Source organism: Carettochelys insculpta, chromosome 12 (assembly GCF_033958435.1).
Source record: "Carettochelys insculpta isolate YL-2023 chromosome 12, ASM3395843v1, whole genome shotgun sequence".
Classification (NCBI taxonomy): Eukaryota; Metazoa; Chordata; order Testudines; family Carettochelyidae; genus Carettochelys; species Carettochelys insculpta.
Genome location: NC_134148.1, coordinates 46824258 through 46851730, shown reverse-complemented (window position 1 = coordinate 46851730; position 27473 = coordinate 46824258). Strand labels below are relative to the sequence as shown.

Here is a 27473-nt window from a genome sequence, read left to right as displayed (position 1 = left end):
AATATCCTCTGGAAGTAGAAAAGTAGACCCAACTCAGTTTTTCAGAGACAAAACACACTTCCATAGCTTACCTTCAGCATAACCAAATGAACTATTATGACATATAATCTAGTTAAGCAGCCATTCTGTGAAAAGAAGGAGGATGAGAACAAAAACTTTACATACTGACAATACCAGCTGAAAGTTCCACGTAAACAGACTGGTTGTCATTTGAACCCAAGTTGGAGATAATCCTCTAAGTGGGGATAACCGTACAGGAACAGAGGACACAACACAATCCACCACTCTTCCCAATTGTACACACAATAGCTACAATGACAGGAAAACAAAAGAAGCATCACTGAACTCAAAGAGTAGGGGTGTCAGGCTAGGAAACTTTACAGACCATACAGATTATACGCAAGCATACAGTGAAAAAAACTTTTACTTTTAAGTAATCTTCCTTAACAAGCTAAGTGATTATCATCATCATCATCAATAACTGCGGGTTCAGCACCCCTTGGTGTCTGACGCCTCCCTGACTATTCCTTTCTATTGTTCCCTGTCCAGTGCAGAGTGGCTTAGGTTCTGTAGACTAGCTCCGCACCAAACTACTATGTCATCTAGCATATGCGTTAGTTGTAATTTTCTTTCGGTAGCCAACTTGACCCAACCCCGATCACTCGATTGGTGTCGCGCACCCTGTTTATCTGGGTGATGTCTTATCATTTGGTCGTACTGGCTTCAGATTTCATTCGTATTGTTTCACAGTCAGCATATCGACACTCATCTGACCAACCCTCCTCCTTCATCCAGGCTTGGGACTGACATGGAGCTCACAGTGCCTTCATTTAATCCTTTTATTTTCTTTGTACCCAATTCTGGCTATTATGTCTTAAAAAAATCTATCTATCTATCTATCTATCTATCTATAGGTAATCTTGTTTCATTGTTTGGCATGAACCCATGTGTGTTTGGATTCAAGAATTTAAGAATCTTCACTTCTGTTAACAGCACCGGTGCATATTATCTTCCTTGGATGAAATTTACCTCTAAATTGTGTGGCAGAAAAAGACACATATTTTTGGGAGACAAGGCTTTGATTGGGAATTTGCTCATGTTGTCATTCAGCAATACAAGTCAGGAATGGCTGGCAAAACATTCACATAACACAGGAGCAATTTTGCATGCTAGAAGCTGTGTGAGAGCAAGCCAGTAAAGGAGGTACTGGAAAGCTGTTTAAAGACTTTATTTGGAGCTAGACTGGCTAACCCAGTGAGGAGGGCTTTAAACTTGGCTTGATGGGGACAGGAAACCAAAGCCCACAGTTAAGTAAAAAACCTGGAGACCTGGAAGTTGGGTTGGAAATGGGAGGAATCATAGGCTATAATAGAAAAAAAAGAGGGAATAGGCAGAACTGGGAGGAAAAATCAAATCAATATCTTAGATGCCTACATACAAATGCAAAAATTATGGGTAATGAGCAGGAAGAACTCGAAATCCTAATAAATAAATACAACTATAACATAATTGGCATCACAGAGACTTGGTGGGATAAGACACACGATTGGCATATTGGTATAGGAGGGTGCAGCTTATTCAGCAAGGACAGGCAGGGTAAACAGGGAGATAATTTATATATTAAAATGTGCACACCTGGACTGAGGTGGAGATGGATGAAGAAGACAGCTGTGTTGAGAGTCTCTGGGTTAGGTTAAAAGGTGGAAAAACAAGGGTGATGTCATGCTAGGAGTCTAGTACAGACCACCTACCCAGGCAGACAAGGCTGTTTCTAAGCAACTAACAAAATCATCCAAAGCGCAAGATTTGGTGGTGATGGGGGACTTCAACTGTCCAGGCATATGTTGGGAAACTACACAGCAATGCACAGACTATCCAGGAAGTTCTTGGACAGCATTCACAACACTTTTTTATTTCAGAAGGTGAAAAAAGCTACTGGGGGGAAACAGTTCTAGATTTGATTTTAACAAATAAGGAAGAAAAAGTTGAGAAATTGAAAGTGGAAGCTTGGGAGAAAGTGACCATGAAATCACAGAGTTCATGATTCTAAGAATGGTGAAAGGTAGAACAGTAAAGTAAAGACAATGGATTTCAGAAAGGCAGATTTTGCTAAACTCAGGGAGCTGGTAGGTATGGTCACAACAGAAGCAAGACTAAGAGGAAAAACACCTGAAGAGACTTGGCAGTTTTTCAAAGGGACATTATTAAGGGCCCAAATCCAAGCTACACGGATGCATAGGAAGGATGGAAAAGTATGGTAAAAGACAACCTTGGCTTAGCCAGGAGATCTTGCATGATCTTAAAATCAAAAAGGAGTCATATAAAAAGTGGAAATCAGGAGAAATTACAAAGGATGAACATAAGTAAATAACACAAGTATGCAGGGGCAAGATTAGAAAGGCAAAGGCATAAAATGAGCTCAAACTAGCTAGAGACATAAATGGCAACAAGAAGACATTCTATAAATATATTAGAAGTAAGAGGAAGACCAACGACAGGGTAGGTCCACTGCTCAGTGAGGAGGGAGAAAAAACATTAGGAAACTTGGAACTGGCAGACGTGCTTAATGACTTTTGTTTCGGTCTTCACCAAGAATTCTGATGCAGAAATGTCTAACATGGTGAATGCTAGTAGGAAACGCATAGGTTTAAAGGATAAAATAAAAAAAGAACAAAGTTAAAAATTACTTAGAAAAATTAGGTGTATGCAAGTCATCAGGAAACTCTACCGTGAAGCCACTGAGAGCTCCATGCCAGTCCCAAGCCTGGATGAAGGAGGAGGGTTGGTCAGATGTGTGTCAATGCACTGACCGTCAAACAACAAAACAGTACAAATGAAATCTGATGCCAGTACAACCAAATGTTAAAAGATGCCAGATCGGACGTCACCCAGATAAACAAGGTCTGTGATACCAATCAAGCAATCGGGATTGGGTCAATAAGTTGGCTACCGAAAGAAAATTACACCTAACACATATGCTATAGATTAGAACATAGAACATCCAAACACTGTGGGCAACTGGAAAATTAGAGCTGCTTCGGAAGGAAATGGAGAGATATCGATTTGACATACTTGGACTGGCAGAGATGAGCTGGATGGGATCAGGAGAGATAGGTGGTTGCGAAGTCATTTGGTCAGGAAACAAAACAAAGCATGAAGCAGGAGTTGGATTCCTTCTTAGCAAAACAGCTAGAAGAGCATTATTAGGATCCAAACCAATGAGTGCAAGAATCATGGTTGTGCGATTCGAGGCAAAACCATTCAACATCCCAGTCATTTAGGTGTATGCACCCACGTTGGACAGTACGGAGGTAGAGACTGAGCTATTTTATACAGACTTGACAAAGACGGTGGAGGAGATACCAAAGAAAGAGCGAGTATGAAGGCGACGGATAAAATCTGGAACAGCAAAGCAATTAGCTTAAGAATGAAGCTGGACGTCTTGAAAACATGTGTATTCAGCAGCATGTTGTACAGATGTGAGACATGGGTGCTAACGAAAGATTCAAAAAGAAGAATACTGGCATTCGAAAGGAGTTGTTATAGAAAGATTCGGAGAATAGGATGGATGCAGAATGTCACCAATGAGGAATTATACAGAAAGATACAGCTGACAGAGAACCTGCTGCAGAAGGTTATAAAACGGAAGCTACAACTATTTGGACATATTTGCAGAATGAACGACAAACGAAAAATCAAGACCCTAGTATTCGGCATAATGGATGGTGTGAATAGGAGAGGCAGACCCCACAAAGACTGTACACATGATGTAATAGATTGGTGCGGAGCTAGTCTACAGAAACTAAGCCGCTCTGCACTGGATAGGAAAAGATGGAAGGAAACAGTGAGAGAGGCATCAGACACCAACGGGCGCTGAGCCCACGGTTATTGGTGATGATGATGAAGTCATCTGGACCTGATGAAACGTATCCTAGAATACTCAAGGAGCTGATGGAGGAGGTATCAGAACCTGTAGCTATCATCCTTGAAAAGTCCTGAAAGCCAGGAGAGATTCCAGAAGACTGGAAAAGGGGCAAATACAGTGCCCACCTATAAAAAGGGAAAAGAACAACTCAGGAAACTACAGACCAGTCAGTTTAACTTCTGTGCCTGGAAAGATAATGGAACAAGTAATTAAGGAATTCATCCGCAAACATGCAGAAGAAAATAAGGTGATACATGGATTTGTAATGAAAAAATCATTTCACACCAATCTGATAGCTTTCTTTGGAAGGATAACAAGTCTCTTGGATAAGGGAGAAGCAGTGGATGTGGTGTACCTAGACTTTAAAGTAAGGCATTTGATACAGTCTCGCATGATCTTCTTATCATTATACTAGACAAATACACCTTAGATCGGGCTACTGTAAAGTGGGTGCATAACTGGCTGGATAACCTTTCTCAGAGAGTAGTTATTAACCATTCGCAGTCATGTTGGAAGGGCATAACAAGTGGGGTTCCACAGAGGTCTGTTCTTGGACCAATTCTATTCAATATCTTCATCAACTACTTAGATATTGACATAGAGCGTATGCTCAAGTTTGCAGATGACACCATGCTGAAAGGGGTTGCAACTGCTTTGGAAAATAGGGTCATAATTCAAAATGATCTGGACAAACTAGAAAAATGGCCTGAGGTAGACAGGATGAAGTTTAGTAAGGACAAATGCAAAATCCTCCACTTAGGAAGGAACAACCAGCTGCATACATACAGAAGGGGAAGCAACTGTCTAGGAAGGAGTACTGTGAAAAGAGATTTAGGAGTCATAGTAGACCACAAGCTAAATATGAGTCAACAGTGTGATGCTGTTGCAAAAAATCAAACATGATTCTGGGATGCATTAACAGGAGTGTTGACAACAGGCACGAAAAGTTATTCTTCCAGTCTACTCAGTGCTCTTTAGGCCTCAATCGGAGTACTGTGTCCAGTTCCAGGCACCACATTTGAAGAAAGATGTGGAGAAACTGGAGAAGGTCCAGAGAAGAGCAACAAGAATGATTAGAACTCTAAAGAACTTGAGCTATGAGGGAAGACTGAAAGAACTGAGCTAGTTTAGTTTAAAAAAAGAGAATGCTTAGAGGAGACATGAGAGCAGTTTTCAAGTACCTAAAAGAGGGTTATAAGGAGGAGGGGAAAAAATTGTTCTCCTTGGCCTCTGAGGATAGGACAAGGAAGCAACGGGCTTAAACTGAACCAAGGGAGGTTTAGGTTGGACATTAGGAAAAACTTCCTAATTGTCAAGGTGTTTAAACACTGGAATAAATTATCTACGAAGGTTGTAGAATCTTCATCACCGAAGATATTTACAAGCAGGTTAAACAGACATCTATCAGGGATGGTCTAGACAGTGATTGGTCTTTCCATGAGGGCAAGGGACTGGACTCAATGACCCCTTGAGGTCCCTTCCAGTTCTAGTGTTCTACGATTCTAAAAGGTTTCACACTTTGGAAGACTGAAGGGACACAACTGTTCTACAATCCAGATTGTACCTCTGGAGAATGTCACACAGAGGGAACTGACAGAGGAGGGGATTCTGGATCCAGCAAGGGAAAGACATTCTGATGTGCAGTCACAGTTCCACATCTCCCCAACATAACAGGTACTCTCTCTTTCCATGGCATTTTACCAGCACTAAGGTCTTTCTTGATACAGGACAGTCCCACACATAAGGTGGTGGAGGTAGCAGTTCTGACAGTTTATCTCCCAGAACCACTGGGTCTGATTGTTTATGGCCCTTCTCATACATGTGGGATTTGGAACATGCTCATCCCCTTGGGATTAGCTGATGGAGACTGCATCCTTCTTCTTGGATTTGAAAGAACATTTAGTCCAATGCTTACATAAGTGCTTCCTTATTTCCCAACTTGGCCTTGCCACAGATATCATACATAGTCAAGGAAAGCACACTCATAACTGAATCAGGCCAATGTACAAGGCAGTTTCTGGCCTGGGTTCAAGTGCAGTTTCATGGTAAATTCCATGAGATATTTATGAAGACAAAATCTCCAACTTTCCTGAGCGTGGCAGGGGAAGTACGAGCAAATACTGAACCTCACTGCAATGTGAATTTCTCCCAGGCAACAGAGGCAGTGCAAGTGGTTTATGCTGAATGAGAATGATCATGGGCAGGAAGAAAAGAGCCTGAAGCCCGGAGCAGTGGGAATAATCCAGCACCTGCGTGAAAACCTCAAAGTCTATCTAAAATGACTGCTAAAAGTATTAACTTTTAAAAACTTAAAAATAAAACTAGTAAAAATGCTATACAAATTGCTAAAACTAAGAAATGCATCACTGATAAAGACACTGAACATTCCAATCTGGACCATATAGTGGTAAGAAGGAACTGAAGTTATGATCAGTTCCTCCTGCCCTTTAATGTCTCAGGCAGAAGCACAAGGCAAGCCAGGGCACATGAGCAGATGAGGCAAAAGCAAGCCAGGGCACATGAGCAGATCACTGGACACTTTCAAATTCTCTGACTCTGGACTCACGGTGCGCATGTGTAACCCACAGGGGAATACAACAGGATCCATCAATCAAAGAACACCACAAATTTAAGAGAAATAGAAGATTAACAGTTTAACAATGTAGATCACTGACTCTCAGCCTCACCAGACTGTATCCCTTTCAGGAGTCTGAAGCGTCTTGGGTACTTCCAAGTTTCACCTTTATTTAAAAACAGACATAAAATACAAGGCTACGTCTACACAAGAGAGTTTCATCAACAAAACTCATGAAGCATCCACATTACAAATGCATTCTGTCAACAGCGAATTAACAGAACATGGCACTTCCGTAGACAGTGTTCCGCCATCCATCCAGGAGGCAGAACACCTTTCTTGACAGAATCTGTCAACAGAAAGCTAGTGTGGATGCTTTGGGAGGCCCTCTGTTGACAGGAAGGGCTTCTGGGACACCAGGCAGCTCTATATGCCCTGCTTCCAGTCTGGCCACTCTCTGTCGACAGGGTGGATCAACAAAGCCATACACTTTCATGTCCGGCCGCAATCTGTCAACAGAAGTTCTGTTGGGAGATATCCCAGCTCTACCAAAAAGGACCTTGTGCCCAAAAACAGTCAATCACTGGAATAAGTAAAATTTAAATTCACAATTTCCCAGCTCAGTGTACTTTTTCGTAGTCTAAAGGATAGTCTGAAAGAGAGGGACATGCAGGCAGACTCATGCGAATTCATGCAGCTTGGAAACATAACATTTGTGACAGTCAGAAAATTAAGGAGCAAGTATGGAACACGTTCTACTGCCGAGGTACTCTGTCTTGCATCTGGCTGAAATATGGCTAGGTTTTCATGGAGGCAACAACAGTCATCTCTCTGATCCCAAGACCATTAACTGCCAAATTTCTTTTTTTTTTTTTCTCTCACCAAAACTATGGGGCCATTAGAATGTTTCAAACATGCTTGGAAAAATGCCTTCACACTGTCAAAACTACTTTTCACAAATCTTGTTTTTGGAAACATAAGACTGAGACCCACCATGGAAACTTTCATCAAAAACCATCACATTCTGGCAAAATCATAAGGAACTACAAAACAGAGTGTTATATCAGAAAACTTTAGGCAGTCTTACCTGTGACACTACTCTCTCCATCTGTAATGCAGCCATAAAAGTTTACACACAAAATATTTTAAAATTATATGTATATAAAGGGTAAGTCAATTACATCAAAAGTTTTTTGCACAAATTCTTCTCCCTATTATACAATATGCGCACATTTTCTAGCTATGTACATTATATACCCACTCAGCAAGTCAAGAACTAAATTATATCCCAATACTCCATTAAGCAGGTACAATAATACCTCTTGACTTCCCAAGAGTCTCAAGCCTTTCCTCCTTACCTCTTTGCTTCCTCCAGATGACAAAGATATTCATAAGCTACATTCTGACGTCTTCTCTCGTCCATCTCTTCTGCTGTCAATCTCTCATTATCCAGGACAGCTGCAAACAGTCAAAAATACTGTTAGCCTTCAACACAACAGATATGAAGGTATGTAAGTGAACCCCTGAATCACTTCAGCTGCTCATATCTGGCTCTGCAGTAAACTGCATCACACCCTAAAGATTCTCTGAGACAGAAGTATATAGTATGCTAAGGAATCTTGCCCAAAGAGAGCCATATCAGTATACATAGTATATTCTCTCATATTATTTGTATTACAAAACTGTGTAGACACAATAGAGGACTGATTGTGCTAGGCACTCTACAGATATAAAGGAGGAGTGGCCAAACTTTTTGACCCTCCTAGCTACATACAATAATCTTCAAAAGTTCAAGAGCAGTAAAAGACACAAAACCTGCCTCGTGGGCCAGCACCTGCTGGGATGTGGGGCTTCTTCCCCACCACCATCACTGCCAGGCTAAAGCCCCTTGTTCTACCACCCTTTAACTCAGGACTCCTAATTCCCTGTCTAATCTCCTCTCTACTAGATCACAATTCCTCTATATTGCTCTTATTCATCATGACTCCGAACTATAACAAACTAAACCTGGATCCAAATTTTTATTGCCCCATATTGGCTTGATGGCCAAATCAGACTGTCCATTACAAATGAAAGAAAACGCAGTAATTGAAAAGTGATTGTCCTCTCCCTCATCATTGGCAGGCATACCTCATCTCCGCCTTACCTCTATCCTCCCCATTCACCCCAGAGACTACATCCCATCCACTGAGCTTCCTAATGCCCACTTATTCCCTCATGTAACCTTTTACTCTCTTGTTCTTTCCCCACAAAATATAACAACTGCTACATCTCAGCTCTAAAATTACTGAACGCACCATCTACAAGCCCTATCTAATATTCCTCACCTCCAATTCAGTTTCTGGCTCCTGTACTCCACTGAAACCACTCTCACCAACTACTTTAATCACCTCTTCATGGGCAAAGTTCAGAATCAATACTCCAGGCTCAACCTCTGAGGATCAGACATCTTCTGTGCTCTCAACAATTTTCTTCTTGATCTCTCATCCTTCCTTGGCTTTCATGACTCAGTCTCCTCTTGATTCTCCCCTACTTCTGTAATTGCTCCATCTTAGTGTTGTTTAGAGGATCCTACTCAGCCCCTTTCCAGCTCTCACTTGGTATTACTCAGTGCTCTCCTTGGTCCCCTTCTCTTCTCTCTCTACAACCTGTCTCCTTCTATCCAGACTAATACCCCACCACCTTTGTAACTGTCCAACACAACCTGGACCAAAACAGAGTTTCTAATTTACACCTTCACCAACACGTTCCCCCTTTTCTTGATATTATGGACAACCCATCACCCTTCCTCCCTGTCATTAGACCCCCCTGTCACCTGGGTATCATTTTCAGCTCAGTCCTCTTTTTAGTTCCTTATATCCAGGCTGCACCTAAATTTTCCAATCCTTTCTATGCAATATCTCTGAAATGCAACCTTTCCTCTTTTCCCACTCTGCAATCCCTTTCAACCAGACTAGGCATTTTGCATCTGGATTACTACTACTATCTTTTCTTTTACGTGGATAAATTACATCTAGACCACTCATCTCCATTCCAATACTGAACCACAGATAAATTTTCCTAATTTATTGCTTTGACCATCTCATTCTTCTCTGTCTCCATCACTGGCTCCTCTCTTGCACAACTGCAAAACATAAGATGATTGTCTATAATATCACAACATTTCCTTACCCAATCATCTCAATACACTATCAAGATGTCAGTTCCTACATACCAGTCAGTAATGCCTGTCTCCATTCTCACTGGTTAAAAGGTCACATGCCCTATTGCACCCTCCCATATTGGTTGAAGGCGCTCCTAATGAATGTCCGCAAAGCTATCTCATGGTCCTTCATCAAATACCTTCTTAAAACCCCCATGATTCCTGGAAAAAAAAAAACAACTTGACACTGGTTAGATAGCTGGTATGCCAAGATCACAACCTTTCATGGTGATCAAGACCATCTCACTGTTTCCTTATACACCCCCAAACCCACCATTTGTCTGTATCCACCTGGTCTTTCATTTTATTTGCAGAACACAAGTTGTCTGTGGAACTGAGAGTTTTTTTGTTCTGTGTTTGTACAACACCTACCACAGTGGGCTCCTGGTCCACAATTGTGGCGCTCTCGGTCACTACCACAATACAAATAATAAGTAAGGCTTTGTACAAACTGATAGATTCACCTTCTTTCTAATGAATAGGGGCCATGCCCTAAGACTCCATGGCCATGTCCACACTTAGAAAAAAACTTCGAAATGGCCATGCTAATGGCCAAATCGAAGAATACTAATGAGGCACTGAAATGAATATTCAGCACCTCATTAGCATGCTGTTGGCCGCAGCACTTCAAATGCACTGCGTTTTTCTCATGCACAGCTCGTATGCACAGGGGTCCTTTTCGAAAGGACCCTGTAAACATCGAAATCCCCTTTTTCCTACCAGCTGACAGGAATAAGGGGATTTCAATGTTTGCAGGGTCCTTTCGAAAAGGACCCCCAGTGTAGACTAGCCACGCACGAACGAAGCGCAGCACTTTCAAAGCACCTCAGTTGGCAGCGTGCTAATGAGATGCTGAATATTCATTTCAGTGCCTCATTAGTATTCTTTGATTTGGCCATTAGCATGGCCATTCTAAGTTTTTCCTAAGTGTAGATGTAGCTCACGAGGAATGTAGTTGCTGGACCTAAAAATTTACCTGAAGCATAAGCTCAACTGTATAATTGAATGTTAACAGTAGAATAATTGAATATTAAGAACGAGTGAAAAAAAAGAAAGACAGAAAAATTAAGTTAGTCCAACCAAAAAGGGCTCATTGATATTAGGAACGTTGAAGAACAAGTAATCCGATAAGAGTCACTGCCAAAATTTCCGTCTGTTACTACTGTTAACCGCCCCCCACACACTATTGTTCTGCATTTAAAAGGCTGAGTCAGAACACGGACTGGCTCAGCTTCTATTCCCGCTTCCTACCCCTGCCACTCTGCATGTAAAAGACTGACCAGGTGGTCAGTTTCCCGTATCCCGCAAGCGGCAAGGAGACAGGAACCAGGTGGGCCAGACAGTTTCCCAGCTCCTGCAAGCCTGGGGGACCAGGAACCAGGCGGCAGCATGGTTGCCATCACCCTTCAATTTAAATTAAAATTTGAGTTAGGTGGGGGTTGCAGAAATGCAATGCCTGCACAACTCAAGAGTTTACTGTCCAAAAAGGAGAGTTTAGAAGGTTTCAGTGAAAATGCTTGTCTTAATTTCTTGTTCTTCTTGTGTTTAATAAACTTTCAACTTTAAAATTAGTGCCTATGTGCATTTTCCAAGAATAAAGTAATTTTTTTTCCCCCACAGAGACCTCAAACACCTATCCCTTGTACAAATGTTTTCATGTTGGACCGTGAGAAATATTTATACAGGTTGAACCTCTCTAATCCAGCACTCTCTTGCCTGGCAATATCCATAATCTGCCATGATTTTAGTTAACCAGACAACCATTTATCATGCATGTGGCCAAGTTTCTCGTGGTCCCAGTAAGTTTGTTTATAACTGCCAGTCCTGACTCCCAGTGTTCTGTGCTGTTATTTAGCTGTAATTCACCCCCTAAATGTCTTCTCAGAGCCCAGTAAGCAGTGAAAGTTTAATGCTGCTAGACTATGGTTTCCCAAACTGCGGGGCGTGGTCCCCTGGGGGGGTGTGAAGAAATTCCAGGGGGGGCACAAGGCAACCTAGCCCCCCCATCATTCTCCCTCACCTGAAGAAAGATCCAGCCTTTGCTTCCAGCTCTCAGTCCCTGCCATTTTACCTGGATGACCCAGCACAGCCGCTATAAAAGGCAGGCAGCTGGCAAAGACCCACATGGAGCTGGCTGCCTTTTGCAAATGAGCGTGGGTTGTGGGGGAGGAGGTGGATGGGGGTAGATGGGAGGCTGGGGGTGCCTGGCTTTGTGGGAGGGCAGGGGAAGGGGCTTGGGTGGGTTGCTCACAGGGCTCAGGCGGACAGCCAGCTTGCAGGACTCATGGGGCTCAGGTCGCTGGCCCCAGCAGAGTAGGGCTTGCGCAGCTTGGGCTGGTGGGTGGCTGGCTGGCTGGCCCTGGCACCGTGGGACTCAGGCAGCTTGTGATGGTGGGTGGGTGGCCAGCCCTGGCAGCATGGGGCTCAGGCAGATGGCTTGGGCTCCTGGCCCACGGCTGGGGTGGGTGGCTGATCCCACCAGTGCGGGGCTCAGGCAGCTAGTGGGCAGGTGGATACCTGGCCTTGGCAGCTGACAGGCAAGAGGGTGGCTGGCCCTGGCAGCATGGGGCTCAGGCAGATGGCTCTGGCAGTACAGATCTCAGGTGGGTGGGCAGCTGGCACAGGCAGCTCTGGAGGCTGGCATGGGACTCAGGCAGCTGACCATCAGAAGCTACACCAGGCAACTACAAGGGGCCAAGAAAAATTATTTGTGCTTATTTTTAATTTTAAACAACATTTTTATATCACACTTTTGTGTTTATTTCAAATTACTAATTGAATTTTTTGTTAAGGGGGGGTTGGATGATAGTAAAGAAGAAGTGGAGGGGCGTGAGAGTTTCCTCAAAAATCAAAAGGGGGGCATGATGCTGAAAAGTCTGGGAACCACTGTGCTTGACAATACAGTAAACCCTCGAAATACATGGTTTCCAGTTGTGCTTAACTCATATTAATGCGAGTTAAGCGCATCTCAAAACCCCACTCCTCCCTCTGACCCTGAGTCAACCCCTTCGGGCCCACTCACACCGCCCCCACCCAGTTCTGGGTCCAGCTCACCACCCCTCACGCGTGACTCAAGCTTGTCATTCTCCACCCCAGTTCAAACCACTTGCACACAGACCTGGTTCAACATCCTCCGGCCCCAGCTGAAACCCCTGTGCGGGGCTCTGGCTCAAGCCCACCCCCACCCTGGGTCAAACGCCCTGGACACAGCCCTGGTTCCATCCTCCCACCCCGGTTCAAACCCTCCACGCATGGCCTCAAGTCAATCCCCCTGCACTGGTTCAAAAACAAACACACACACACACACACCCTCCGCACAGCTCTAGTTCAACAACCCCCGCCCGGTTCAACACCCCAGGCATGGTTCACCTCCCCCAGCCCTGGTTCAAATGCCCTGTGGCCTGGCTCACCACCCTCATAGAATCATAGAACACTAGGACTGGAAGGGACCTCGAGAGGCCACCGAGTCCAGCCCCCTGCCCCAATGGCAGGACCAAGTACTATCTCATGCATGGCTCTGGCTCAACCACCCCATGTCCAGCTCCGGATCAACTCCACCCCCACCAACCCTGCTGTAGCCCTAACCCACCCCAGGCTTAGCCCCCCCGCCGCTCCCCTCCAACAGACCCAAACCCACTGCCAGACTTAACCCTCCCCAGCTGCCCCTCACCCCAGGACTTACCTTCCAAAAGGAGCTCCAGGTACTCCTGCTGCTTCCTCGAACGCAGAATGTGCATTCCGCCAGGGGAAAAGCCACCCCCCACTTACATGAAATTTGGGTTACGTGGGGGGGTGGGAACAGAACCCTCACGTAAATCGACGGTCTACTGTATTGACCTCCTGTGGGTGCTGAACTAGAGAGATTCAATCTGTAACAACCTAACTCTTCTGATTCATGAAGTTAATACAACGCATCCTACCTGATATAAGTAATGAAAGTTAAGAACCACTGACTGCCCCAACCTCCCAACTTAGTCAATAAAATAAAACATATCTTCAAGTTATGTTCTGTTGGATGGCATTATTATATTGCATGAAATTACATTACAATGCATGAAGTTCTAAATCTTGTGATATACAGAAAGTCAAAAAGGTTACTGTAATGGTCTTTTTTCACCTGAAAAACCTATTACTGGTTTATTTTAATACCAGATGTGAATAACAGCCCAAAACAAAATTTCATTCACCTATAATATTTCTTCTCAAAATTTACAACAGCTGAAGCATGTAATAATTGCTATCATATTAAGGATGCCTAAGCATTTCCATCTTAAAGGTTTTGTAATTAGAATAATCTATGAACAGACTTATTAAATGTAACATTTTAGTAGCTGCATCCTTGGGGCAAAAACTTAAAATTTAGGTAGATGTGTCCTGCGTGAGAGCTACACTTGTGCTGTTCCCATTAAAAGCCACCAAATAGGACAGTTATAAATCTCTGAGAAAGAGCTATTTACACATGCTTAAGAGAATTAGTAAACCATGCAGAAAAATTACACATATATTGCCTCCACATACAGGACAGTCCAAATTGGAATTTAGCCTGATTTTCCATACAATGCAGCTCTGAGTGGGGAATCTGCATTGCAATAAAGTATTTAAATTACATAATCACATAGCAGAACAGTAAACTCGTTTATATCCAGAACACATGGGGCTGGGAAGTTGCCAGATATTCAAGTATTTTGGATAACAGACAGGTATACCTAGCAATGCATAACACTAAAGAAAAATAAAATAGATATTAAGAAAACAAAAAATGAATGCAGAATACTTTATTTACCAACAGTACTATTGTACAATGTAAACTTATACTGCATTTGCTGTATGTATTTGTATTTACTCTCACTATAATTTTTTTTATAGAAAATCTAAGTAAAATTTATTTTACAGTTAAAACACTGGTTATTTGAGAGTTCTGGATAGTAGAATGCTGAATATGAAAGAGTTCACTGTATTTCTTAAGAATTCAACTCATTCTGTGCACAATTAGTGACACAGCTGAGCAAGCTTATTTTTGTTTCCACTATTGAGTGAGAGGATCCCTATCTCATTCACTATTCAAAGGGTCCAAATCTACTTGTACACATACATGAACATTCAAATAAGACCACTAAAAGTTAAAACTCTCTAATTCGGAGCTCTCTTGTCCAGCAACATCTGTAATCCAGCATGATTTTAGTTATCCAGATGACCACTTATTATGGCTGTTGTCAAATTTCCTGTGGTCCCATAGATACTGATTACAGCAGGTATGGTGAACCATTTTCAGGTTGGGAGACACACAGACATCAGTCGAGGCAACACAAGTGAGAAGCAAAAAAAAAACAAAAAGCCCAAAATTCAAAATGATATGGACCCCAACTATTGGCAGGAGCCAGGGCTCTGGGATCTAAGTAGGAAGGAAGGTACAGGAGCAGGCTGGGGAAAGGCAGTCTTGGCAGCAGTAGGCTGGGGGGGTGGGTGACCTGGACTAGAGTAGGGTACAGAAGCAGGCTGTGGTTGGGGGGTCTGGGCAGGAGGGCGATACAGCAGCAGGCTGCTCATGGGGAATCTGAGGAAGGGCAATGTAGGAGAAAGGTGGTGGTCTGGGTGGAAGGGTGCAGAAGGATTTGGGGTGTGGGGTCTGGAAGAGAGGTGTCAGGGTGGGGCAGGATGTGGGTGGGAAGTCTAGGCAAGAGGGGGTGTAGCAGAGGGGCATGGGGTTTGGGCAGGAGGGGGTGGAGAGTTTGGGGTCAGACTGGAGGTGGGAGGGAGGGTGCAGGAAGAGGGCGCACAGGAGGGGTAGAGGGCAAGGGTTCTGGGTGATGGGGGCGCACTTACCTGCACACTCCTGGATATGTATCCTCTGCACAGTGACTGGCTGGAATTCTGACCAATCAGAGCAGCAGTATGAATCCTCAGTCAGTTCTGCCAAGGCCACTGCTGTTCCCTCTCCCCCTCCCCCAGGTAGGGAAACAACGGCAAGTGGCAACACAGCCTGGAGCCACTTCCTGCCCCTGCCCCTCCCCAACACCACCCACACACACCCCCAGCAGAACCACAGTCTGGCTCCAACCCTGGCTTGTCTGATCCAGCCCATGAGGCTCAGGGCTTCAAACCCTTCACCCCATCATGGGCCAGACACTATGGGGGGAGACCCTAGCCTCAGGATACAGATCCAGACAAGCCAGGGCATGGGCCAGCAGTTTTCCACCCCTTGTTTACAGCCACCAGTCTTGGCTCTTAGAGTTCTGTTCTGTTATTTAGCTCTAATTTATCCTTAAGTGTCTTCTAAGAACCCACCATGCAGGGGAAGTGTTAATAATGCTGCCAGACAATATGGACCTCCAGCAGTCCATTCTCTTGTTCAGTAGTGGTCAGGTCTCAAGGGTGCCAGTCTAGTGAAGGTAAATCTGTAGTTTCAATGGATTTATGCCAGATTTAAGACCCTGGTAACTTCAAACACAATTAGGCCCAAAATGAACCATAAGTCTACGGGACCACATTCTCATTCACTATGAATCCCTGCCTTATTGAGTGCACATCTTAAACTATACATTGAAAATGAACAGGTTTCAAGAAATCAAAGACTATATTATAATGCATAAAACAAAAGGGGCCAGATTTAAGATTCAGCATTAACGTTGCAATTTCCTCACTTTTCAACAGTAACATTTCATTCAGATTACAAATTTAAAGTTTTTGTACATAAGATGAATTCATTTAAAAAGAAGGCATCACACCAGTGGAGAAAAGGAGTCCTCCTGTGGCAGATGGATCCAAAGAATGCTCTTATTGTGTTACTTGAGGCAAGGAGAAGTATACAGAATGGTGACTGGATGTTTTATGCATCTGAGGAGGCTGCAGGAAGAACATGAATGGAGAAATAGGTATCACACACCAAAGAAAAGAGGAGTGCCTCCACCTCAAAAATCTTTGCTCTTCACAGTGCAGAAAAGGAAATATTATGGCATCACAAATTCCTTATTGTAGCTATACTTGGAATCAAATGAGATCTCACTCGTATCTTTCTACTCCTGTAGAAACCTAGGTGTAAATACTAAAAAAAAAGTTCAAGGGATTTAGCTGTATTAATTGTAATGGAAGTATGAAAATATGAACCATATTATTGTCTGCTATACTAAATAGGAGAATCTGCAGTAACAGAGAGGAAGCCGTGCTAGTCTATACACTATCAAAACAAAAAGCAGTCAAGTAGCACTTTAAAGAGTAGCAAAATAGTTTATTAGGTGAGCTTTCGTGGGACAGACCCACTTCTTCAGACCATAGCCAGACCAGAACAGACTCAATATTTCAGGTACAGAGAACCAAAAACAGTAAGCAAGGAGGACAAATCAGAAAAAGATAATCACGGTGAGCAAATCAGAGAGTGGAGGGGTAGGGGGGAGGTCAAGAATTAGATTAAGCCAAGTATGCAGACAAGCCCCTATAGTGGCTCAGAAAGTTCCTGTCCCAGTTTAAACCATGTGTTAATATGCCAAATTTGAATATAAAAGCCAGCTCGGCTGCTTCCCTTTGAAGAACGGTGCAAAAGTTCTTTTTCAGTAACACACATACCCTTAGGTCATTAATAGAATGCACCATTCCATTAAAATGTTGACCAACTGGTTTGTGGACCTGGAGTGTTTTGATGTCTGTTTTGTGCCCATTAACCCTTTGTCTAAGGGAGTTAGAAGTCTGTCCAATATACAAAGCATCTGGGCATTGTTGGCACATGATGGCATATATGATGTTAGTAGAGAAGCATGAGAAAGTGCGCGTGATTCTGTGAGTAACCTGGTTAGGCCCAGTGATGGTATTTCCAGAGAAGATATGTGGACAAAACTGGCAGCAGGCTCTGTTGCAGGGAAAGGTTCCAGGACCGGTATTCCTGGGCTATAGACTGTGGCCGTTAGTGAGGATCCTCATCAGGTTGGGAGGTTGTCTGTAGGAGAGAACAGGCATGTCACCCAGGGCCTTCTGGAGTCTGGCATCCTGATTAAGGATAGGCTGTAGGTCTTTAATAATTCGTTGCAGTGGTCTAAGTTGGGGGCTGTAGGTGATGACCAGAGGTGTTCTGTTCTTGGCTTTTTTGGGCCGATCTTGGAGTAGCTGGTCTCTGGGTACTCGTCTGGCCCTGTCAATTTGTTTTTTTACTTCTCCTGGTGGGTAATTCAGGTTTATGAATATTTGGTAAGGATCTTGTAGTTTTTGATCTCTGTCGGTTGGATCAGAGCAAATGCGATTGTATCTAAGAGCTTGACTGTAAACAATGGATCTAGTCATGCGTGCAGGATGGAAGCCAGAAGGGTGTAGGTAAGTATAGCGATCAGTAGGTTTTCGGTACAGTGTGGTACTGATCAGACCATCCTTGATTAGTACTGTAGTGTCCAGGATATGTATCTCTTGCATGTTGTAATCGAGGCATAAATTGATGGTGGGGTGTAGATTGTTAAAGTCTCTGTATGCTGAACGCCATCCTGTCCATAGTCTCAAAAATAACCCAGACATCTTAATCAAACCAGCTGACAAAGGGAGTGCTGTTGGCATCCTGAGTAAGTCAGACTATGAACAGGAGGCAGCCAGACAACTCTCCAACACCACATTTTACAGACCTCTCTCCACTGATCCCACTTTGGAATTCCAAAGGAAATTACGACAACTACTGAAGGAACTCCCTGCTGCTACTTGGGACCTCATTCACTCAGACACAGCATCTGAGCCGCAGCCTGGATTATTCTATTTACTTCCCAAAATCCACAAACCTGGAAACCCTGGATGCCCTATCATTTCAGGTATTGGCACCCTTACCACCGGACTATCCAGTTACATGGACTCACTCCTCAAACCCTATGCCACCAACACTCCCAGCTATATCCGAGATACCACCGACTTCCTGAGGACATTACAAAACATCGGAAAAGTTCCTGATAACGCCATCCTTGCCACAATGGACATAGAGGCTTTGTACACTAATATTCCACATAAAGATGGATTACAAGCAATCAGGAATACCACCCCTGATGACACCACAGCCAATCTGGTGTCTGACCTCTGTAACTTTGCTCTCACATACAATCATTTCCGATTTGGGGACAATTTATACCTCCAGATTAGTGGAACTGCTATGAGCACCCGCATGGCCCCACAATATGCTAATATATTTATGGCTGACCTGGAACAACGATTCCTCAGCTCTCGTCCCGTTACCCCTCCTCTACTTAAGATGCATTGATGACATCTTTATGATTTGGACCCATGGCACAGAGACTCTAGGAGAATTCCACAGAGACTTTAACAATCTGCACCCCACCATCAACTTATGCCTCGATTACAACATGCAAGAGATATATTTCCTGGACACTACAGTACTAATCAAGGATGGCCTGATCAGTACCACACTGTACCGAAAACCTACGGATCGCTATACTTACCTACACCCTTCTAGCTTCCATCCTGCACACATGACTAGATCCACTGTTTACAGTCAAGCTCTTAGATACACTCGCATTTGCTCTGATCCCACTGACAGAGATCAAAAACTACAAGATCCTTACCAAATATTCATAAACCTGAATTACCCACCAGGAGAAGTAAAAAAACAAATTGACAGGGCCAGACGAATACCCAGAGACCAGCTGCTCCAAGATCGGCCCAAAAAAGCCAAGAACAGAACACCACTGGTCGTCACCTACAGCCCCCAACTCAGACCACTGCAACAAATCATTAAAGACCTACAACCTATCCTTAATCAGGATGCCAGACTCCAGAAGGCCCTGGGTGACATGCCTGTTCTCTCCTACAGACAACCTCCCAACCTGATGAGGATCCTCACTAACGGCCACAGTCTATAGCCCAGGAATACCGGTCCTGGAACCTTTCCCTGCAACAAAGCCCGCTCCCAGCTTTGTCCACATATCTTCTCTGGAAATACCATCACTGGACCTAACCAGGTTACTCACAGAATCACGCGCACTTTCTCATGCTTCTCTACTAACATCATATATGCCATCATGTGCCAACAATGCCCAGATGCTTTGTATATTGGACAGACTTCTAACTCCCTTAGACAAAGGGTTAATGGGCACAAAACAGACATCAAAACACTCCAGGTCCACAAACCAGTTGGTCAACATTTTAATGGAATGGTGCATTCTATTAATGACCTAAGGGTATGTGTGTTACTGAAAAAGAACTTTTGCACCGTTCTTCAAAGGGAAGCAGCCGAGCTGGCTTTTATATTCAAATTTGGCATATTAACACATGGTTTAAACTGGGACAGGAACTTTCTGAGCCACTATAGGGGCTTGTCTGCATACTTGGCTTAATCTAATTCTTGACCTCCCCCCTACCCCTCCACTCTCTGATTTGCTCACCGTGATTATCTTTTTCTGATTTGTCCTCCTTGCTTACTGTTTTTGGTTCTCTGTACCTGAAATATTGAGTCTGTTCTGGTCTGGCTATGGTCTGAAGAAGTGGGTCTGTCCCACGAAAGCTCACCTAATAAACTATTTTGCTACTCTTTAAAGTGCTACTTGACTGCTTTTTGTTTTGATAGGAGAATCTGCAGTGTTAAATGGCATTTCATTTTTTTTCCCCAAACTGAAAATCTACAATTATCACTGGCCTGTCACACCAGAAACCCCAAGCTTTTTCTGTTAATTTTGTTGGGGAGGTGGTGTTATAAAAGATAGGAATTGCCATACTAGCTTACACCAGTTTCCCAGCTACTCCAGTATCCTTCATCTGAACAAGGGAGTACCTGATGCTATATATAAACTATAAAAACTCTCATTTTGGGTACTTATGAAATAACTTCCAAAAAGGGAAGCTTCTTCCTAACCCGTCAGTCAAGAGGTTGCCTTATGCTCTGAAACCTCAGCATTTGATAGCCCTTCAATTTGTATTTATTTAACATAACCAATTGCAGATGTTTTCATCCATAGAAATATTAATATTTTTAAACCAAGGGATGAAGACTGGATTCAGTATTACAACCTCATGTCACCAGGACTTCGTTCCACAGACACATTATGCATTCCATTCTTAAGGCTTAAGAGATAAAGTGGGACCTTGGCCCTTCAGAATATTCACATTGTACATCAAATCAACTATTAATTTAGACATGGAGGACTAGTGAATTCTTGCTACACAGCATTAGAACATGGGTGGACAAGATACAGCCAGCTCTTCCACCCCAAACCTTATCCCAAGCTCCTTTCTGCACCCTACCTCCATCTCTGACACTACACCTCCTCCATTAATATAATGGAAGAGTGCAGCTCTTCATCACTTTCCAAATTCTTGAAGTAGCCCCCACATCAAAAATTAATGCCCACCCCTGAATTAGAAGGTAAGATGATTTTTTTTAACAATTCCAAGCTGGTAACATTTGAATAGATAAATGTGTTACCTCATTTTTATGCGAAAGACATTTTAAACAGGGTGTGAAAAATCTAACACCTGACATAGTCTGATACAAAACACTGCAAGGTCTAGAGACCCCAGTGAGAAGCCTACCTCCTCTCCTGCTAGTTACTGGAAAGCCCACATCTGATCAAATATAAAGCCTCAAAACTAATCTTTAATGTCACCTATGGAACCAGCCCAAAATAACACAGAAAGGTGTATCTCTTCACAACTATGAGCTCCACCCAATAGTTACACTCCACAGGAGCTATGAAACTGCCAACCTCAGAGCAAGAGAGATCCAAGGTTTTGGTACTCATGTCCCAAGGAGATAAAAATGACTACAAGTTTCAAAGCTTTCAGAAAAATGTGTAAAATATTTCTTTAACTTAGCTTTCCCAATGCTGCAACTACAAAAAACAACTGCAAATAATAAAAAAAAACCAAGAAGTGAAGGCAAGAAGGGGAGCTGGTGTAAGGAAAGGGGGAATATTAGGTGAAAAGGAAGAAAAGAAATTAAGATTTAAAAAAAAAACAAAAAACATAGAATCTCTTGTTTGCAAGGCAGAAGGAAGACAAATAGCACACTGCCCAAAGCAACCGTGGTTACAATTTTGGGGGAGGTGCCCATAAAACTGTGGAGTTGGCACTCTAACCAAAAAATCTGTTACATTATACAAACTGCAGACTACTGGTATTCATTTCAAGGTGCTCTCCCTGTAAAAATTCAGGGGTTTCCTCCAGCCTTCACAGCAATCTGTCTAGAAGAGATACAATATATTTGAAATACATATATCCCCCTTTTGGTTCTTGGTAGGGAGAACCTCTCTTATCTTGTAATTACTGCCCCACAGCTTCTTGGATGTGTCAAGAGGGGTGACTCTCCTCTATCCTACCTCTACGCACATTCACTATAAACAATGTGTCTCCAGTTGTCTACCCACTTGGCCTCCATTTTTGAGTGTTCTCCTACACCATTAGTAAGTTAAATTGCTACCTCTGCTTGTTTCTAATTGTTTTCCCAAGCATGGTCGCAAATAGCATGAAATCTGCTATCTTTAACATTGTAACACTGAACAACATCAACATGGAGTTACACACAAGCTGTTTATGAAAGCACTAAGAAGCAATGGTAACACAACTGATATCTGCCTGCAGCTACTATAGCACTGAATTGGTTTTGGAAGACTATTATCACAAACATAAGAGTCTGTTCCTGCGGGAATTCTGCATAACTGCACACACACAATTCATATTTGGTGCAGAACTTTTTTTTTCCTCTGCAGAAAATATATACTGCCCAAGGTGTGCTGCAATTCTGAATTTCACAAGAGGCCACTGTGTCACCAAAACAGCTGACTGGCTGGCAGTAACAAAAGGGTGGTCAATAATTTTTAATGGGGTGGCCACTCCAAGATTTCAGTAAGTGGTCAAGGGCCACATTTTTCTATGGAGGAGGTGCAAGGTCTGGGACAGAGGTTGGGTGCAGAAAGGAGCTTAGGTAGGAAACTGGTGTGCATAGTCTGAAAGAGAGTTTGGGTGAAGGAGGCAGTTGTGACCTGTGGTAGGGAACTGGGGTGCAGTATCTCAGAGGCAGTATGAGTACAGAAGGTTCTGACCTGGCGAAGGATGTACGAGTTGGACGCAAGATCTGGGAGGGAGTCGTGACCTGAAGTGGGAGGCTGGTAGTGCAGCGGGGCTGCTGGGGAGGGCATATGGGTGCAGGGGAGGATTCTGGCCTAAGGGAGGGTTTTAGGAAGGGGTGCAAGGTCTGGGAGTGAACAGAGACCTGGGGGAGAGACAGTGCAGAGGGTCTGGATGGTGACCTGGGGCAAGAAAGTGGGGTGCAGGTGGGGATGCCAGAGACAGGCTCTGCACAGGAGGGACTTTCCTAGGCACCTCCTGGCCAGCAGCCCAGTGGGACCCCAAGGCAGAATCTCTGCCTGCATCAGCCCCACACTATTCCCTCTGTTTCTCTGTACCACATGCTGGAGGGAAAGGCTGGAAGAAAAACTTCATGCACTGCTACCAACCCAATCTTTGCAGTTCTCATTGGCTGGAAAACAGCCAACGGGAGCTGCAATGATTAGACAGAAGGAAGGGGGAGCATGTGATCTTCCCCACCCCCATCAAGGAGAACACAATACCTACAGGCACTTGGAGGGAGCCACCAGCCATTTTAAGTAGCCTGGTGCTGAAATAGGCAGTCAGCCTGTCACAGGGTCCTCGCAGGACAGGCCAGTCAAAACGCTTGGCAGGTCGTATCCTGCCTGCCCCCACAGCAACAGCTAACAGTCACTAACAGGAAGAAGTTGATTATTCATTACAGCAGACTACTGGTGGAGCCAGATTAGGAGGCACAGTGAGGCAGACGTAACTGCTAGGAAGTCAAAGACTTGGGTTTGGAAGGGGTAGTAGCAGGCACAAACTACAATGTGGGCTCAGGAGCTAGTGAGGTGACAACGAGACAAGGACTGAAGGGATGAGAGCCTCCAAGCTCACATGTGGACAAGGCAGCGGGGTTCAGGGCCAGAAATGGGCAGATGTGCCTGACTGAATGAGAGGGACTCAGGGTCAGCTGGGGTCTGCATTAAGGAGGCTCCCCACCTCCCTAAAGATTTCCCTAAAAGAAACGTTCATACTTCTTCCACCCACACCCAAAAGCTCTCCAGCTTCGCTACCAGACTCGTTCCCTCTTCCTCAGCTTCTCCACTATCCCTGACTCAACCAAACCTTTGCACTGCTTCTGACAGGCGCAGAACGCAGTTCTGTACCGTAATTTAAATAAATTACTCAAGTTCCAAATTAATAGCCTAGTAAAGAATCTATTTGTTAAAAAAATACTTCGTGAATTTGTTTTTGTCTATATTTTGTTAGACATCATTGCTGAAAGGTATTTTAAAATATATTATCAAAATAAGTATACCTGGCATATTCATATAGTGTTATACTGACAAACAAAATATTCAGAATTTTAACTACTGTTGTGCATAACTTTTTGACACGGAATTCTCCCAGTAGTATAAGACAAATAAGTTGTGATTTTTAAAGAAAAATTTAAATTCAGCAGACTTTGAAAGGATTAATAATGGACAACTTATTTGCAAGGGCGTGTGCAGATTTGTCAAGACATTAATATTTGTAGACTGCTGTGACAGTTGTGACCAAGTTGGTCTTAGGCTATTAGGTAGACAAGGTTCAAAGGTGTTGTGTTACTTGACTACGTTCTGTTCAGAAGCTTACACAGTACTCACCTGCAGGTCTAATTTAGCTGACACACATTTCTCAGACCTGAAGAAGAGCTCTGGGTAAGGTCTAAAGCTCATTTCCCTCACCAGTAGAAGTCAGTCCAATAACATTTATTGCTTCATCTCCTTCTCTCCCTAATATTTGTAAGACTGGTATTTTTGCACTATTTCAGATGTCTTGTACAGAATACATGAAGTAGAAAATAGGCCATAATGTTAATACAGTAAAATGAGGAAGCGGTCCTCAAACCTGTGAGTACTTTTGGTCAAGAAATACCAAAGAAAACTTAACTAAGAAAAGATGAATTGAGATGTTTGAATTCAACCAAGGTAAAACACAGACTGACCATTAGCAAAAGATCACGACAGATCAGTATGGCCACGTGAGTCTCACATACAACGGGTAAAACACCCCAACACTAAGGTCCACAGAAGGAGCCCGTCAGGGCCTTGAAGACCAATCTCTGGGAAGATCAGCCTTCTCAGCGAGCAAGGATCTCCCCCCACTAACACCCCGCGAGCCACGGGCAGCTGCAGCTCCTAGCACTTCCTGCCTGCCCCATGCGGCCGGGCGCTTGGCACAGAGGCGGTTCCGGACCCGAGATCTCGCTGCGCGTTGCGAGGGCGGCGGCGCTGAGTCAGTCAGACGTGACTGCTACAGCGAGCGCGTCCCCACCCCCAGCGCGGCGCACCAACAGCGCCAGCCCTCCCACCCCGCAGACCCCCACCTGCGCCCGCACATCCCCACTCCGCGACTTCCCCAGGGCCCGGGTATTCGGGCAGGGCCGGCAGGCGCGAAGCCAGGGCCCATCGCCAAAGCAACTGGAAGCCCCGGGCTCTGCCCTGCGCGGTACTCACAGCCGTAGTGGGGCCGGGCCATCCCGAGCCCATCCGCTTCCTCCGAGACAGACATGGCGCTGCGGACCGAGCCGGGCGGGCTGAGCAGTTCGGGCGCTGCGGGGCTGGGCGGACGCAGTAGCGGCTGAGGCGGGAGCGGCTGTTCCTCTTCCTGCGCTCAGTGCTGGGTGTGTCGGAAGGAGGCACCGCCCGGAGCCGCCGCGCCCGCTTTCCCGCCCACGGCAGCAGCCTACGCCCTGCGCTCGCTTCTTGCTGCCCGCCGACCGCCTCCCGGGCGGGCAGCGCCTCACTTTCCACCACCCCAGCTACCCTTTGAAACCCCCCGCACACACACTCGGAAGCCCAACCAGCGCCCGCCGTGTGCCCTGCTCGCGCACAGCCCCCGGAACCCCAACCGGCGTCCGCCGTGTGCACTGCCCCCTCATGCACACCCGGGAACCCCAACCAGCACCCGCTGTGTGCGCTGCCCCCACACAGCCCCCCCTGGAACCCCAACCGGCGCCCGCCGTGTGCGCTGCCCCTGCACAGCCCCCTCCGGAACCCCAACCGGCGCCCCCTGGGTGTGCTGCCCCTGCACAGCCCCCCCAAAACCCCAACCAGCACCCGCCATGTGCACTGCCCCCTCCTGCACACCCGGGAACCCCAACCAGCGCCCGCCGTGAGCGCTGCCCCCGCACACGCACACCCCAACCGGCGCCTCCCGTGTGCGCTGCCCCTGCACAGCCCCCCCCTGGAACCCCAACCGGCATCCGCCGTGTGCACTGCCCCCCATGCACACCTGGGAACCCCAACCAGCACCCGCTGTGTGCGCTGCCCCCACACAGCCCCCCCCGGAACCCCAACCGGCGCCCGCCGTGTGCGCTGCCCCTGCACAGCCCCCTCTGGAACCCCAACCGGCGCCCCCCGGGTGCGCTGCCCCTGCACAGCCCCCCCAAAACCCCAACCAGCACCCGCCATGTGCACTGCCCCCTCCTGCACACCCGGGAACCCCAACCAGCGCCCGCCGTGAGCGCTGCCCCCGCACACGCACACCTCAACCAGCACCTCCCGTGTGCGCTGCCCCTGTACAGCACCCCCCCCCGGAACTCCAACCAGCACCCGCCGTGTGCGCTGCCCCTGCACACAGACACCCCAACCCCAACCAGCACCCGCCGTGTGCGCTGCCCCCGCACACACACACCCCAACCAGTGCTCTCTGTGTGCGGTGCCCCTGCACGCACACACCCGAACCCCAACCAGCACCGGCCATGTGCGCTCCCCCCTGCATGCATACCCCTGAAACCCAACCAGTGCCCTCCATGTGCACTGCCCCCGCATGCACACATCTGAACCCCAAGCAGCGCCCTCTGTGTGTGCTCATCCCACACACACCTCCGAAGGTCAACCAGTGCCCGCCGTGTGTGCTCCCCCCACATGCATACCCGGGAACCCCAACCAGCACCCACCGTGTGTGCTGCACCCCCACACACACCCCAACCAGTGCCCTCCATGTGTGCTACCCCCACACAGCCCCCCAGAACCCCAACTAGCACCTGACATGTGTACTGCCCCCGCACGCACACCCAGGAACCCCAACCAGCACCCGCCGTGTGCACTGCCCCCTCATGCACACCCGGGAACCCCAACCAGCACCCACCGTAAGCACTCCCCCTGCACATGTACACCCCAACCCCAATCAGTACCCACCGTGTGCCCTGGCCCCTCATGCACACCCGGGAACCCCAACCAGCACCCACCGTAAGCACTGCCCCCACACAGGCACACTCCAACCCCAACCCCAACCGGCGCCTCCCGTGTGTGCTGCCCCTGCACAGCCCCCCCAGAACCACAACCAGCACCCGCCATGTGTGCTGCCCCCACACACACACAGCCCAACCCCAACGAGCGCCCACTGTGAGCGCTGCCCCCGCACCCCCCCCCCAACCAGTGCCCTCCATGTGTGCTGCCCCCGCACACACACACCTGAAACCCAACCAGCACCCACCAGGTGCACTCCCTCCTGCATGCATACCCCTAAACCCCATCCAGTGCCTTCCATGTGCACTGCCCCCGCATGCACACACCTGAACCCCAAGAGCGCCCTCTGTGTGTGTTGCCCCCGCACAGACCCCCGGAACCCCAGCCAGTGCCCACCGTGTGCACTGCCCCTGCATGCACACACCTGAACCCCAAGCAGCACCCTCTGTGTGTGCTCATCCTGCACACACACCCCTAAACCCCAACCAGTGCCCTCCATGTGCACTGCCCCCACATGCACACACCTGAACCCCAAGC

The 27473-nt window shown here is 46.0% G+C and overlaps 1 protein-coding gene across 1 annotated transcript in view; it reads right to left on the bottom strand.

Moving 5' to 3' along the window:
- Positions 1–25333, bottom strand: part of IQGAP1 (IQ motif containing GTPase activating protein 1) — a 335028-nt gene extending 309695 nt beyond the window's left edge. The window contains exons 1-2 of the mRNA XM_075006488.1: positions 25200–25333; positions 7859–7958 (exon numbers count right to left, since the gene is read on the bottom strand). Of these exons, the coding sequence (XP_074862589.1) occupies positions 7859–7958; positions 25200–25254 (155 nt within the window). The 5' untranslated portion in view covers positions 25255–25333. The remainder of the gene's footprint in view (positions 1–7858; positions 7959–25199) is intronic.
- Positions 25334–27473: the final 2140 nt, after the last annotated feature.